This window comes from Schistocerca piceifrons, chromosome 4 (genome assembly GCF_021461385.2).
Source record: "Schistocerca piceifrons isolate TAMUIC-IGC-003096 chromosome 4, iqSchPice1.1, whole genome shotgun sequence".
Classification (NCBI taxonomy): domain Eukaryota; kingdom Metazoa; phylum Arthropoda; class Insecta; order Orthoptera; family Acrididae; genus Schistocerca; species Schistocerca piceifrons.
Genome location: NC_060141.1, coordinates 656,934,924 through 656,951,699, shown reverse-complemented (window position 1 = coordinate 656,951,699; position 16,776 = coordinate 656,934,924). Strand labels below are relative to the sequence as shown.

General features: G+C 42.5%; 1 protein-coding gene across 1 annotated transcript in view; it reads right to left on the bottom strand.

Moving 5' to 3' along the window:
- The window catches only part of LOC124796096 (sodium-coupled monocarboxylate transporter 1-like), a 96,710-nt gene that overhangs the window by 56,756 nt on the left and 23,178 nt on the right, over positions 1 to 16,776 (bottom strand). Inside the window, exons 6-7 of the mRNA XM_047260182.1 lie at positions 11,155 to 11,309; positions 619 to 759 (exon numbers count right to left, since the gene is read on the bottom strand). Of these exons, the coding sequence (XP_047116138.1) occupies positions 619 to 759; positions 11,155 to 11,309 (296 nt within the window). The remainder of the gene's footprint in view (positions 1 to 618; positions 760 to 11,154; positions 11,310 to 16,776) is intronic.

The window sequence follows — 16,776 nt, the reverse complement described above, 5'->3', positions numbered from 1 at the left end:
TAACACAAAACTAACGTTTTGGAAAAATCCATGTCCTTTACTATAGTGTTCCATTTTCGTATACAGAACTTTCACCCATTTTCATATATCTTACTGCTAAATTCCCATAAATTTAGGGAAGTTATCATCAAGAATATTCCGCATTGTCGTTCTAAGCTAGACATTTTTGAAGGTAGTTCGATGTTGCGCTCCTCCAACTCAAGTCTTTAATTATTGGTTGAAAGTGTAGTGTCAAGTGTATATTGTTAGGCATGTTAGGGACAGAACGAAATCTGGTGCTGGCACATATCAACTCCTACAGAATACCTCCAAAGGGATGGGCAGGCTGAACATCCAATATGACGGTCCGATTACCAGCAACAGTGTCAGGTGCCTCTATGAGACACAGCGGAGGGATGTGGAGTTGATTCAGGACAAATGTGCGAAGTCTGGCGATCAGAAACTTCACGCTGCTGTCTCCTCTCCATTCCCAGCTAGATACTAGCGGTAAAAATTCTATGTACAATCAACAGTGGAGATATGAACAAACCACCTCTTGAGCCTAGTGCCAATGCACAGGACTGCGCTACTGATATTGGCTACGGATGTGGGTATCTCTCGTCCTCTGGGAGAACTCACTTTCGACAAGCTGCCAGATCCGGCAGCGACATGAACTTCTGTACCATGCCCTGGTGGACGGCGCAGCCTCCCACGAATGATGCCGTCGCGCCGATCACCACTGCCCAGAAGGAGCTCCGAACGAAGGGGTCTGGGGTCATCCTGCGCATAGGAAGTGCGAAATACATTTAGTATCCAGTCATGTCGTGGCAAATCCAAAATATGCAGGAAAAATATTCAAAATGCAACGACTAATTCTTACGTCCAGAAAGGACTGGCGTTTTGAAGTTTACAACTAGTAAGTAAACAAAAATAATCACTTACATAAATCGCCGCTAAGCGTTAGAGTAGTTATCTTTAAGGGGGAAAAATTCGTCGTTAGTTATCTTCAAGCAGAATTCGGCTGAGTGGTGCAAAGAAATAACAAAAATGCTGATATACCGGGTGATCAAAAAGTCAGTATAAATTTGAAAACTTAATAAACCACGGAATAATGTAGATAGAGAGGTAAAAATTGACACATGCCTGGAATGAAATGGGGTTTTATTAGAACCAAAAAAACTAAAGTCACAAATTGTCCGACAGATCTCTTGCGCACGTCGTTTGGTGATGATCGTGTGCTCAGCCTCCCAGGTCCCCAGACCTCAGTCCGTGCGATTATTGGCTTCGGGGTTACCTGAAGTCGCAAGTGTATCGTGATCGACCGATATCTCTAGGGATGCTCAAAGACAACATCCGACGCCAGTGCCTCGCCATAACTCCGGACATGCTTTACAGTGCTGTTCACAACATTATTTCTCGACTACAGCTATTGTTGAGGATGATGGTGGAAATATTGAGCATTTCCTGTAAAGTACATCATCCTTGCTTTGTCCTACTTGGTTATGCTAATTATTGCTATTCTGATCAGATGAAGCGCCATCTGTCGGACATTTTTTGAACTTGTGAACTTTTTTGGTTTTAATAAAACCCAATGTCATTCCAAGCATGGGTGTCAATTTGTATCCCTCTGTCTACATTATTCCGTGATTTATTCAGTTTTCAAACTTATACTGACTTTTTGATCACCCGGTACATTATCAAATGTTCCTTTACAATGGGAGACACAAAAGTACTCCCCCATTTCACTTCTCCAACAAGCACAGAAAATGAGTGAGAAACAGATAAAATCACTGAAATTAAATATTTCTACTTTGACCGATAGTGTCCCTATTGCATTCTATGCAGAACATGAAGCTGCGTTAGCTTCCATTTTAACGATATCATACCGCAGATCACTTGTACAAAACACTACCCAGTGTCCAAAAGAAAGCTATTATCACGCGCGTCCTTTATCAGGGTACAGAATTAATCCAGAAAACTGCCGTCCAGTGAGCTCAATGCAGTCAGAAATCCCATCTAGGGCTTTCCTCACCTTTTTGATCAAGGATTTTTTTTCTAGTTCTTCCGACTGGTAGCACATGGAAAACGGCGTCCTCAGTTACATGACGGTTATACACTGAAGAGCCAAAGAAACTGGTGCACCTGCGTAACATCGTATAGGGCCCCCGCGAGCACGCAGAAGTGCCGCAATATGAAATGTCTGAAGTAGAACTGGAGGAAATTGAAACCATGAATCCTGAAGTGCTGTCGATAAATCCGTAAGAGTACGAGCGGCTGGAGATCTCTTCTGAATAGCACACTGCAAGGCATCCCAGTCATGCTCATTAATGTTCATGTCCGGGGAGTTTGGTGGGCAGCAGAAGTGATTAAACTCACAATATTGTTTCTGGAGCCTCTCTGTAGCAATTCTGGACGTGTGGGGTGTCACATTGTCCTGCTGAAATTTCCCAAGTCCATCGGAATGCAGAGTAGACATGAATGGGTGCAACTGATCAGACAATATGTTTACGTACGTGTCACCTGTCAGAGTCGTATCTAGATGTATCAGGTGTCCCATATCACTCCAATTGCAAACGCCCCACACCAGCACAGAGCCTCCACCAAGCGAACAATCCCCTGCTGACATGCAGGGTCCATGGATTCTTGAGGTTGTCTCCAAACCTGTACAATTCCATCCGCTCGATACAATCTGAAACGAGATTCGTCCAACCAGGCAACAACTTCCCAGTAATCAGCAGCTCGATGTCAGTGTTGACGGGCCCGGGCGAGGCGTAAGGCTTTGTGTCGTGCAATCATGAAGGGTACACAAACTGGCCTACAATTCTACGTTCAGACTCAATTAAATCTTCGTAACCTGTCATTGTAGCAGCAGTAACCGTTCTAACAACTGCGACAGACACTTGTCTTACATAGGCGTCGGCGACCGCAGCGCCGTAATCTGTATTTGAATATGCATGCATATACCAGTTTCTTTAGCGCTTCTGTGTTACAGTTTGTTTTCATCTGCAGTTTTTACTCTCTATAGCTCCCTCTTGGACCACTAAAGTAACTTTCTAATGTCTTAATAGATGTTCAGCCATCCTGGCCCTTCTTCTACTCATTGATCTCTATATGCTTCTTTCCTCGAGGATTCTGCGGAGTGCTTCCTCATTCCTGACCTTACCAGTCTACCTAAATTTCAACATTCCTCTCTCGCAACACATCAGGAAGGCTTAGATTCTCTTCTGTTCCATTTTTCTCACTTCGTGTCTCACTACTATACAATGGTGTGCCCCAAAAGCACATTCTCAGAAATTTCTTCTTCAAATTAAGACCTACGTTTGATACTGGTAGACTTCTCTTGGCCAAGAATGACCTTTTTGTTAGTGCTAATGAGCTTCTTATGTCCTCCTTGCTCCGTCCGTCATGAATTATTTTGCAGACTACATAGCACAACTCCTTTGCCTATTTCTTTTCCCAAACTCTGATATTAAGTTCCTCGCTATTCTCGTTAGTGCTACTTCGCATTACTTCTTTCTTCACTCTCAATTCAAGTTCTGTACTCACTAGACTGTTCATTCCATTCAATACATCCTGTAATTCTTCCCCATTCGAATCGTATCACTGATATCATTCAACTTGAATATTAATCCCCCTCTTGAACGTGTCTTTTATTTCCGTCATTCCGTCTTCTCGTATAGCTTACCCCAACTTTTCAGGAGTTCGAACGCCTTGCACCATTTGATACTATCTAACGCCTTTCTCACGTCGACAAATCCTATGAAAGTGTTTTGATTTTTCTTCAATCTTGCTTCCATTGTCAACCGCACCGTCAGAACTGTCTCTCTGGTGACATCGTCTTTCGTAAAGCCAAACTGATCGTTGTCTAGTAAATCCTTAGCTTTCTTTTCCATTCTTCTTATACCGGGTGATCAAAAAGTCAGTACAAATTTGTAAACTTAATAAACCACGGAATAATGTAGATAGAGAGGTAAAAATTGACACACATGCTTGGAATGACATGGTATTGCTAGACGCAAGGTATTGCTAGACGCGTGAAAGATCTCTCGCGCGCGTCGTTTGGTGATGATCGTGTGCGCAGCCGCCACTTTCGTCATGCTTGGCCTCCCAGGTCCCCTGACGTCAGTCCGTGCGATTATTGGCTTTGGGGTTACGTGAAGTCGCAAGTGTATCGTGATCGATCGACATCTCTAGGGATGCTGAAAGCAACATCCAACGCCAATGCTTCGCCATAACTCCGGACATGCTTTACAGTGCTGTTCACAACATTATTCCTCGATTACAGCAATTGTTGAGGAGTGATGGTGGACATAATGAGCATTTCCTGTAAAGGACATCATCTTTGCTTTGTCTTACTTTGTTATACTAATTATTGCTACTTGATAAGATGAAGCGCCATCTAGCGGACATTTTTTTAACGTTTGTATTTTTTTGATTCTAATAAAATTCCATGTCATTCCAAGCATGTTTATCAATTTGTACCTCTCTATCTACATTATTCCGTGATTTATTCAGTTTTCAAATTTATACTGACTTTTTGATCACCCGGTATTATTATTTTCAGTAACTTCGATGCATGAGTTGTTAAGCTGATTGTGCGATAATTCTCACATTTTTCGGAATTTGGGTGGGTATAGTAGTTCTTGACTTCCGATAAGTAGTTGACTCAGCACCACATCAACGGCCATAACATTCACACGGTGAACAACTCACTTGAAGCGACGTACATCTACATAATTTCAAAACAAAAACAGTCATGGTTAATATCAGTGGCGCATTTTACCCTTTTGGAACATCATCCGATGTGTAAAAGTGGCTGGACATGTAACCCAACCGTCGTAAAGTGATATAAAATTGAAAACGGACGCAACAACAACGCAAGTATCCGGACACCCCCACAAACATACGTTTTTCATATTAGGTGCATTGTACTGCCACCTACTGCCAGGTATTCTAGATCAGTGACCTCAGTAGTCATTAGACATCGTGAGAGAGCAAAATGGAGAGCTCTGCGGAACTCACGGACTTCGAAAGTGATCAGGTGATTGGGTGCCACTTGTGTTATACGTCTGTACGCGAGATTTCCACACTCCTAAACATCCCTAGGTACACTGTTTCCGATGTGATAGTGAAGTGGAAACGTGAAAGGACACGTACACCACAAAAGCGTGCAGGTCGACCTCTTCTGTTTGACTGACAGAGGTCACCGACAGTTGATGAGGGTGGTAATGTGTAATAGGCAGCAATCTATCCAGACCATCACAAAGGATTTCCAAATTGCATCAGGATCCAGTCCAAGTACTACGACAGTTAGGCGGGAGGTGAGAAAACTTGGATTTCGTGGTCGAGCGGCTGCTCATAAACCACACATCACGCCGGTAAATGCCAAATTACGCCTCTCTTTGTGTAAGGATCGCCGGCCGCTGTGGCCAAGCGGTTCTAGGCGCTTATGTCTGGAACCGCGAGACCGCTACGGTCACAGGTTCGCATCCTGCCTCGGGCATGGATGTGTGTGATGTCCTTAGGTTAGTTAGGTTTAAGTAGTTCTAAGTCTAGGGGACTGATGACCTCAGATGTTAAGTCCCATAGTGCCCAGAGCCGTTTGAACAATTTGTGTAAGGATCGTAAACATTAGACGACTGAACAGTGGGAAAATGTTGTGTGGAGTGGCGAATCACGGTGCACAATGTGGCAATCCGATGGCAGGATGTGGACATGGCGAATGCCCGGTGAACGTCATCTGCCTACAGTAAAAGTCGGATGTGGTGTTGTTATGATGTGGTCGTGTTTTTCATGGAGGGGTCTTGCATCCCTTGTGGTTTTGCTTGGCATTATCACAGCACATTCCTACATTGATGTTTTAAACACCTTCTGGTTTCCCACTGTTGAAGAGCAATTCGGAGATGGCGACTGCATCTTTCAACACGATCGAGCACCAGTTCTTAATGCATGGCCTGTGGCGGAGTGGTTACGCTACAATAAAATCCCTGTAATGGGCTGGCCTGCACGGAATCCTGTCCTGAACCCTATGGAACACCTGTGGGATGTTTTGAAACGCTGACTTCGTGCAAGGGCTCGCCGATGAACATCGATACCTCTCCTCAGGGCAGCACTCCGTGAAGAGTGGGCTGCCATTCCCCAAGAAGCCTTCGAGCAATTGATTGAACGTGTGCCTGTGGGAGTGGAAGCTGTCATCAAGGGTAAGAGTGGGCCAACACCATATTAAATTCCAGCATTGCCGACGGAGGGCTTCACGAACTTGTAAGTAATATTCAGCCAGGTGTTCGACTACTTTTGATCACATAGTGTACATCTACATCATGCCCCGCAAGCCACCTAACGGTGTGTGGCTTCTGGTTCCATTAACTGATCCCTCATATTCTGTTTCACTTGCCAATGGCGCATGGAAAGAATGACTGTCGGTAAGTTCTGTATTATCTCTAATATATCGAATTCTCTTGTTGTGGTTATTTCAGGATATGTATTTTGCAGGAGATAATGTGTGTTCCGGCTTTTTCCGGAAAGTTTTCTATCGGATTTTCACTAGAAAACTTCTTAGTGATGCGCAACACCCCTTTTGTAGCGTCTGCCACTGAAGTTTGTTTAATGTCTCTGTAACTGTCTCGCACTGACAAAACGATCCCATGACGTACCTGGCAGGGATAGCATATTGTTGAACAACACTCAAGTATCGGTCGAACTATCACCTTATAAGCCACTTTCATCGTGGATAAGTTTCATTTTCTGAAAATTCTTCCTATGAATTTCAGTCTGGCGTCTGCTTTTCCTGCTTTGTACCAACTCTGATTCCATAAGGAACTGTTGTGCACAGCGACCGTAGAATATAAGGAAACAGCGGCACACAGCAGTCACTCGCGCTCCAATTGGTTTTTATTGCTCTAGCATATATAGATTTCGGGTATGTGTTGTTGTTTGTTTTGTATTGGGGTTGGGTTGTTTGGGGAAGGAGACCAGACACCGAGGTCGTCGGTCTCATCAGATTAGGGAAGGACGGGGTAGGAAGTCGGCCGTGCGCTTTGAAAGGAATCATCTCGGTATTTGCCTGGAGTGATTTAGGGAAATCACAGAAAACCTAAATCAGGATGGCCGGACGCGGGATTGAACCGTCGTCCTCCCGAATGCGAGTCCAGTGTCTAACTACTGCGCCATCTCGCTCGGTTTTCGGGTATAAATAACCGTCTTGTTTTATGTGGTCGTCCCACTTAAGGTCGATTTGGCTAGGTATTCCTAGATATTTTACGGTAGACACTATTTCCTCAGTCGGTCATTTTACGGAAGTATACATCCACATAGGTGGATTTATTTTCTATGTATGCGGAAGTGGTACATTTATATTCAGGGTCAGCTGCGAGATACTGCACCATTCATCAATTTTCTGCGGGAAATTCAGCAAAACGGAACAGTCTTCTAGCACTGTACTTTCGTATATGCAACCTCACCATCTGCTAGCAGCCTTAAAGAGCTACTACTATATCATTTACACACATTGTAGTTAGTAACGGTCCTGCCACACTTCCTTGGTGTACTCCGTAAATTACCTTTACCTGTCGATTTTGTCTGGTTACGGGCGACGTGTTGAATTGTATCTTCATGGAAGTTTTTGAATCCAAAGGCAAATATGGTCGACAAGCTTTATAAACCGGTCCAAAGTGTGGGCAAAATCCATTAAGCACAAAAGCAAAGTCGAACTTAGAATGGCGCGTAGAGAAAGGTTTCGTAGACCAAACGCGAGAGCGACTGACAAGCGGCCATCCGCTGTATTTGATAGCTGTATCGTGTCAGCGGACGCAGTCACCTCACGTGTTGGCCACTGTCTTCCTTGACATCTGCTGTGATGCCAAGTCTTACTGCCCCTCCAGTTCCTGCGTCTCCAGTTACCGCACCTGTTGCTTTCCAGCACATTGTCAAGGTTCTGAAACTTCTTCCTTCCTCTCCTACCACCTCATCTAAAAACCCTCAGCTATTACCCCCTTGTCATCAAGAGGGCAGTGGTCAATCCTATTTTCCAAGTACAGACTGACGAAGGGTAAGACACCGTCAGAAGCCTTGTCTTACTTCTTTCCTGGTTCTGTGCAGCTGGCACTTTCTCCTCGGGAGTGCAATAAAAATTAGGGGAATTGCTGGTAATGCTGTTCAGATGGTTTCAATTAAATGCCCATGAAGTATGTTTCGGTTTGTATAGGCAATAATCACTTTCATCGACGAGATTTAAATAACATAATTTCGTAAGTGGTCCACTCTCTATTCCCGAGTTTTAAATGCAAGATTATCCCAAGCCACATCATTAAATGCCTTAAGCAGGTATGTAAATTACACATACATCGATCTCTTCCATTTTCTATAAACATCTCGCTCACAATTAGCAAGAGTCTTTTTGCAATGGTAGCACGAGTATTCCGTCTAAAATCGAATTGCTCTTAGACCAAATTCTCCTTCAATAGCGTTTAAAGTGTTTCCTTAATGGCTGGTGGTTAGTTTATTGCTAATTCTTAACAAAGTTTTATCGTAGGAGGTGGTCTCTTTAGACGCAGTGTAGTCAACCGTCCTAGGGTAGTAAACCCTCATGTCAAATCCTTGTTCTCCTATTTGCGGGTTGGATCGGTGGTCTGTAAAAACTTCCTGAGGTTCGAAAATGTATAGCGAAGCCTCGCAAACTGGAAAAACATTAGGACGATGTGCAGTTCTTTTCGTAAGGTTGTTCCGACGATCAAGCCATTCTATGACGAGGTGAATACGATCTTGAGTTCATGATACGTTTATGTCAGAAATATGACAACTAAGGACTAATAAAAACGGAATAACTGGTAATTGTGGGTTAATAACTTTAAAGCTTACCCCCAAAAAGAATATATAAATTATTAGTTATATCTAAAAAAAGGGAATAAAAACAAATTAACAGTAAAATATTAAGTTCTTTTTCTGAAGAGGCTAGATACATTAGAAATTTTAAATTTCACGTCAATGACGGTGCAGTAATGGTAGAAAATTAGCTACTTATGGGCATAAATTGACAAAAGTGGATTGGGTAATACGGAGGTATATTATAGAATACAGCGAAACAGAAAAGTAATAGGGTGCATGAATTCTTTTTTATAGGATAAGAATATTTCTAATAACAATAAGAAAATAGCGGGTGGGCTAGTGGTTGAATCGGTTCTAAGATGTGGATGAGAACTACGAATGTTAGATGCTGACGTCCAAAGAAGGCTGATAGTTGTCGGAACGCATCGTTTACAAAGGAGTGCTAGGCTTTCAAGACTGGAGGAAAAAGCTAACGATGACGTAAGAACTAGAGTGATGGCAAGTGAAACTGTAGTAAGAAACTCTGGTAGGCAGAACTGAAAGAAAATTGTTATAGTGCAATAGACACTTCTTGAGAATGCCAACTCATCTGTGGCCTAGGAGAAGTTTTGACTTTAAACCACCATGCAGGTGCTCTTGGAATAACCACGTCAACGAAATAATGGAGCATGACGGTACACTCAAAGAGGATGCACTAAGTAGAGAAGTTGTCAGAAAATAGTACAGTAAAAAGTTATTAATTGATACTTGTATTAATTAATACCGTAATAATAAAAATAATAAGACAATAAAATTATAAACAGCCGACCAGTTGCAATGGATAAAGAAATCTTTACCTAGGTTTCAACAAATTTAAATTTGTCTTCTTCAGAAGGTGGAAATTTTACATTAGTATGGAATGATGTATCATCGCCGTTTTTACAAATGTCTGCATAGATCCATTTGTCAAAATTAAAATATAGCCCGAAAAATAGGGTTTGTCATGTAAATATAAATTAGTACATGGATGTTGCAGAGCTCACAAGCGATAGAGTGTCCATAATAAGATAACTATGTATATAAATAAAAATATAAATGTTCGTTTGTACAAAATAGTAAACCTCAGAAAATCCTTTCCTGATTTCTTTGAAATTTTGATACAACGTTGCATTCGAATACGTGCATTTTTTGTGGACCTACTGGAGCGCCATGTAATATCTAAATACATATATGTTAATAAAGAAGATAGCAAACATTTCATGTTCATTTGTTCAAAATCTTGAACCTCTGAAAGTTTTAAACATATTCTTTTGAAATTTTGAGACAATATAGCATTCGACTACACCTGTACTTTTATGTATTACTACAGTGAGTGTATAAAAAACCAGCATTTACATCTATATAAATAAAAACGTGATTGTCTTTTTTTACAACATCGTAAGTCTCCGAAAATTCTTCGCCGCTTGTTTCGAAATGGTGACTCGACGTTGTATTGATGTAAATGTGTGTTTTTATATACCTATATCCTAAATATGTAGAATATGTAATTAAATATGTAAAGTTTAAGGCGGAAACGTCTTCACCAAAAATCTCTAAACGTTCTTTACCGATTTACATTAAATTCTTATTGGCAAACACGCAAGTTCTGTATATGGCTTATCAGTTTATGACTAGAATAGTATCACGTAATCTGAATGAGCAAGAAAAGTAAATAAGGCCAGAGAGTGGGGCAAGGGGATAAAATGGAGAAAAGAGTCGGAAAGGAGGAGATGGACAGAGAAAGGGCTAGGAGGTGATGGAGAGAGTGCAGCAGGAAAAGATGGACATAAAAATGATGGAGGAGGTAATGGACAGAAAGAGAGTGGCAGAAGGGGGAAGATGAAGAGAGAGGGAGAGGGGAAAATCGACATAGCGAGGGGAAAGGAGGTGTTGGACAGAGAGATGGGGAGAGAGAGAGAACAGGAGATTGAGTGGGAGGGAGAAAGAGAGAGGAGGAAGGAGGTAGAGACGAACAAAGAGAGACGGAGGATAAGATAGACAGAGATAGTAGGGAAAAGGCGGGTAGGTAGCAATCTAATTCCCATACGTGTTACTAACAAGTGTGTTATGTTTTCTTTCTTTCTCATTTAACCGGACTAAGCCTCAGGAGCGCATGGCCAGTAGCAGATATTTCTTAATACAACTCTCCACAGGACCGAGCGTCAACTCAGTGGCTAATCAGCTCGAGATCTGTGAGAAACAAATTTCCGGTTTCGGGCTATGTAATTTTACCCTCTGAGAATGTCATCCCATTAAAATGGACTTGTTGCAAAGTATGTTTCCCAGTCACCTACGTGCTATGATATTGTACAGTATCGCACTTTGCTTACTCACACGAAGAAGGCGACCCTGCCGCCCTCATCGGCGGCCCGCCACACCTCTGCGAAGCCGCCGGCGCTCACCACCCCCAGGATAAGCACCGCGATGAAGGCTGCCAGCGTGACTCCGCTCTGCAGGAAGTCCGTCCACACCACCGCCTTCAGGCCGCCCTGCACCGCAAATAAATTCAGTAGACAACCCTCCTTCACCAATTACTTCACATCAGCGAGCAGACACACAAAAGAAATCACAGCCATTTGTTGCTGAATTCCATGCCATTCATTGTTTTTAACTCCTAACATACGAGTGCCAGATCTTCGAAAGCGGTAAATATTTATTTACAACAGATAGGACGCAGAAACAAGTTTCAATTTTTTACTGTCATTTAAAGTAGTCACTAGCTTTGCATTTAACCAGTTGCATCCCAATAGTGTGATATATATAGAGCGAGTGTGTCACAGAACTTGTTGAATTGCATATATCGAAGAAACAACTGCGTTTTTCCTTTATGAAGATACAAGGTTGTTTGTTGCCGAGGTTCCTAAATTTAGGCAAAATGTGATTGCTGACAGCATACATGAAAAAGATTACTCTCATAGGAAGTTCCATGTCGTTCATTGCAGCTTACTCCACTGGTTTGGGCGACTGAACGATTAAAATTAATAATTAGATAGGTTATGTGGTCTTAAACCATTTTAGCATTAGGTTTATATGATCAAACCATAAAAACCCATCCTGAAGCGCTTTTTAACAGCTTGCTGGATCCCGTTTGAGGGCACTTACGGCCATCTGCAAAGTTTTTATTTAGCGTACATGCATCTAGTTTGCGACGTGCATGGAAAAACACAAATTTAATGAAAGAATCGTTTACTGTTTTGCAAAAAATTGGGTATTGCAATGGGAGCTGTGTGGCTTGGTTGAGACTGGTGAAACAAATTTACTGAAGAAATTATAGAAATGCAACTTCCTGGCAGATTAAAACTGTGTGCCGGACCGATACTCGAACTCGGGACCTTTGCCTTGCGCCAGCAGGTGCTCTGCCAACTGAGCTACCCACGCACGATTCACCCCCCTTCCGCACAGCTTTACTTCTGCCAGCACCTCGTCTCCAACCTTCCAAACTTTACAGAAGTTCTCCTGCGAACCTCAGTTGGTAGAGCATCTGCCCGCGAATGGCAAAGTTCCCGAGTTCGAGTCTCGGTCCGGCACACAGTTTTAATCAGCCAGGAAGTTTCACATCATCACACACTCCGCTGCAGAGTTAAAATCTCATTCTGGAAACATCCCCCAGGCCGTGGCTAACCCATGTCTCCGCAATATCCTTTCTCTCAGGAGTGTTAGTTCTGCAAGGTTCGCAGGAGAGCTTCTGTGAAGTTTGGAAGGCAGGAGACGAGGTACTGGCAGAAGTAAAGCTGTGAAGACGGAGTGTGAGTTGTGCTTGGGTAGTTCAGTTGGTAGAGCACCTGCCCGCGAAAGGCAAAGGTCACGAGTTCGATTCTCGTTCCGGCACGCAGCTTTACTCTGCCAGGAAATTTCATATCAGCAAACACTCCGCTGCAGAGTGAAAATGTCATTATAGAAATGCGGTTTCGGCAGCTTCACTGAGTTCGTGGTCACTATTGATACGGTCCTGAATTTGTAACCGTCGTGATGGATGGTTCTGAAACACTGTGTTCCATTACCGCCTAGCTCGCTACTTGTAAAATAAGTAACTGATGGTTACAGTGAGTTACTGATATCGCAAGCTTCTATTGGTGCATGAGGAACCTAGAGAAACGATACCGACGGCTTGTGAGCAGAGGCGTTTTGAGAATTACATGCAGGACATGAACCCATGTCAAGAAGACGTTACCCAGCGACCCTACAAACCTAAGGCCTACTGCTAGGCTACTGTGTTGGCAGCAAATGTACGTTTCTTGTGACCAGTGTTCCAACTTCAGCAAACAATGTACCGACTAACATTTTCTTCAGACCAGAAGAAAGTTACTACCCTCAGGCAAAAAATAACGCAGTGATTTGGTTAAAGGGCAAATATACAAGTTACGTTTTTAACAATATTGGGAGCGATGAACATACTGAATACAAGATGTATATGGAAATGAATTCGATAAAATACTTAAATATCAGAATCACAATAACAAATATGTTACCATGCTCCGAATTGTCTTGAACAGAATGGCAATAGGTTAGGAACTGGATTCCTAGTAGAGAGGGAATGGGTTGGGTCACGTTCCCGAACCTAACCTCACCTGCAAGTCACACATGAAAAATGAATCAGTAGTACAGCAGATACAAGAATATGACGGCAAATATCTGGTGTCTGATTTAAAGGAAGATCTTGAGCTCCCTAAGGATGAGTTTAGAAGGCTGGAACTGACAAAAATAACAAGGCAGTGAAGGATTTTAAGATGTCACTGTTCGGGACTGCTCTTCTGTCCACGTAATTTACCCTGGATGGAACACACATCAAGGATTTACTGAATGATTAATTTGGGTCTGGTAAATGATGATGAGGAACCTCAGGCTGCTGAAGAAGAAAATGAGCATGCTGAACTGCCACCAGTTGAAGGTGACAGTGAAGGTGCTAAATTGTGCTACTGCTAAAGACTGAATATGATTCCTCAAATTTTGAATGCTGTAATTTATGACTGCAATTATCAGTCACCTTATTTATGTCATTTCATTGTAGCCTTTTTTGTTACTGTTTTTGTGGAATTAAAAAAAAGTGGTTAACATGCGGGAATGCCATACTAAAGGACATGGGTTCGCTCACAGATGGGTGAAAGAACTTTTTTCCCTCTTCCTATATGCAACACGTTCTGAGACATTGTTATTCGTGTAAGTTGAGATTTGTCTGCAATATTCGTTATTACTTACATGTAAGAGCGCACTTCCTCAGTAATTATTTCGTGATTTCTGTGTGTTTAAGAAACGAAATATGAAATTGCTGGAGATGAAATTGCTTGCGAGCGAAACAACCGACAGTGACCTTTATATTTTTTCTTGTGAGAAATAATTCACCATTTTTTCCGAATATGTAGCGATTTCCGAGTTGCGGTTAGACAGGAATCTAAGAGCACAACTTAAATTACTGGGAATGTAACTAGCTGCGGTCATCTTCATAATCTTGCTTGTCACAACTGTTTATGTGCGATCGAATCCTCAACAACAGTAGATAGAGATGAAAGATCTCCACCCTAATATTTTTAGACTGTAGCACCATATACGAAACATTTTCATTCATGAGATGCATGTTATAAACTTCGACGAGCTGCAGGAGCTCTCGAAAATGCGTTTTTTCAATTTTGTTTTTAAGACCCAAATCGTTGATGTATCATAAAGGGAAGTGGGCTACTTAATCATTTGGATCTCTAGGAGCCGGCCGCTGCGGTTCTAGGCGCCTCAGTCCGGAACCGCACTGCTGCTACGGTCACAGGTTCGAATCCTGCCTCGGGCATGGATGTGTGTGATGTCCTTAGGTTAGTTAGGTTTAAGTAGTTCTAAGTCTAGAGGACTGATGACTTCAGATGTTAAGTCCCATAGTGCTTAGAGCCATTTTTGACCTCTAGGAGCGAGTTATAACCGCATTCTGTTTATCTTCTTATTCTTTGGAACTCTCAGAATCAATTTCACAGGTGCTTTTATAGATGTATTAGTACAATGTGGTACTACACACTGTTCCTAACTCATTTTCCGAAACGTAAAATCCAAAACACGATGTCAGTGTAAATGAGAATAAGATGATATAATGCGGCGTTTACGACAATCTGCAGAATACAGTCAAATATGCTATTGTTATTATGCATGCATGGAAACATAAGGTCAGGGAAACTGTAAAACTTCTGTGAATTTCACCTGAGAATCATGGAAATGGATATACAGCACCTGATACTGTTAAGGAGAAGGCAACAGCGATGAAGGCGGGCACGTCAGCTCAATGGAATGCGGCGTCATGCGTTATGGCAATGTAAACGCAATTTTCGGTACTCGTAAGAATAGCGCACCTGTTTCGTCTGCTAGCCGCTTTGTGTTCGTAGCGCTGTGCGCGCAGCAGTGCGCATGCGGGGATCTGCGGCCGCTTGCTTTTGATTGGCTTGCGCGACGCGAACCGACAACAGCGCTTCGGTTCTCTAGACCCGAATGGTATCGCTACCGAAATGCGTACTGAATAATGCAGAGGCTCTAATTCGAGTACTAGACCGTTCGGTGCTCTTGAGTACCGAAACGATCGGCACAATGGCGGAAAGATACAGAATAGGCACCCAAGGCCTGCGCTACAGTTTCCATTTCCGTCTTGTCACGCACCAACTGCCCTGCCGTCTCTCACTCGTGAGAGTGCTTTGGTGACTTGGTTTCATTTGTCACTCTTGTACAGGATATGATAGTCGTGGTCCTCCACATTAACCTTAATTTCATCAATCTGTATGGCAGATTTGACATGCTAACGATATTAGAGGTTTGTGGTCAATACCTATCAGGAACTGTCTTCCAAATACATATTGTCTAAAATATTTCATTGCCCAACAAATGGCCAACATCTCCCTCTGAGTCGTACTGTATCTTCTTTCTGCCTTGTTCAGCATCCTCGCTACAGATAAGTCTCTTCCAATTTTTCCTTGGATTGAAACTGCTCCAATACGTGACTGGGTAGCGTCCGTGATAATTACGAAGTCCAGGTACTGTCTCACAGGTGGACTCATCAGCTTCTATTTCAAATGCTGAAAAGCGTTTCCTTGCTCGACACCCGAGGTGTAAGGCACTTCTTTAATAATTCATGTAGCGACTTCACGACTTTGATGAAGTTGCTCATAAAACGCCAGTACGATCTCACAAGCCCTAAATACGCCTCTGATTGCTTCGTTATTTTGGGTTGTGGATACTCTTTCATTAATCTGACCTTCTGTGAATCTGACCTCATGGTCCGGGCCTATAAAATATGACTCAAATAACATGCTTTTGCAACAACTCACACTCGTCCAATAGCTTTAAATTGTGGAGTCTATGCCTCTCGGATACCTCCATCAGCCACATGTTATGTTCCTCTAAGAAACAGACAAATATTAGCACATCATTCAAATAGATGAAGAATGTGTCACCTTGTAGCCCTGTCAAAATGGAATTTATTAACTTCTAAATTGTACTAGCAGCTATTTTAAGACCCTTGGGCATCTGTTTTACTCGTAATGCCCATACGGCGTACTGCAACCCGTCTATTCTCGATCCTGTTCGTCTAATAAGACTTGATAATAGCCTTTTGCTAAGTCGAAGGTTTATAAGAACTTTGCCTGTCCTAGATCATCAAGATCTTTGGCTACCTCTGGCAAGGAAGACATTGAATTTAGGGAGGTCTCATTAAGTCTCCTATAATTCGCGACTATTCACCACTTTTGCTTTCCATTGGCATCCACCCTCTTTGGAATTAAAATCAAGGGAAAATTCCAACCCCTTTTACTTGGTGCTCACCTTATATCTTTTCGATTCGCTGTTGGAGCACCTCATTTTGTGGTTGCGGTATCCTGTAGGGTCGTGAACGTATCACTCGACTCCTGTCTCTGGCAGCAGTTTAGTTTCGTACCTAATATTATCCGTGTAAGGTAATATGTCTCCGGGCAAATGGAAAACATTGCTATACATGTT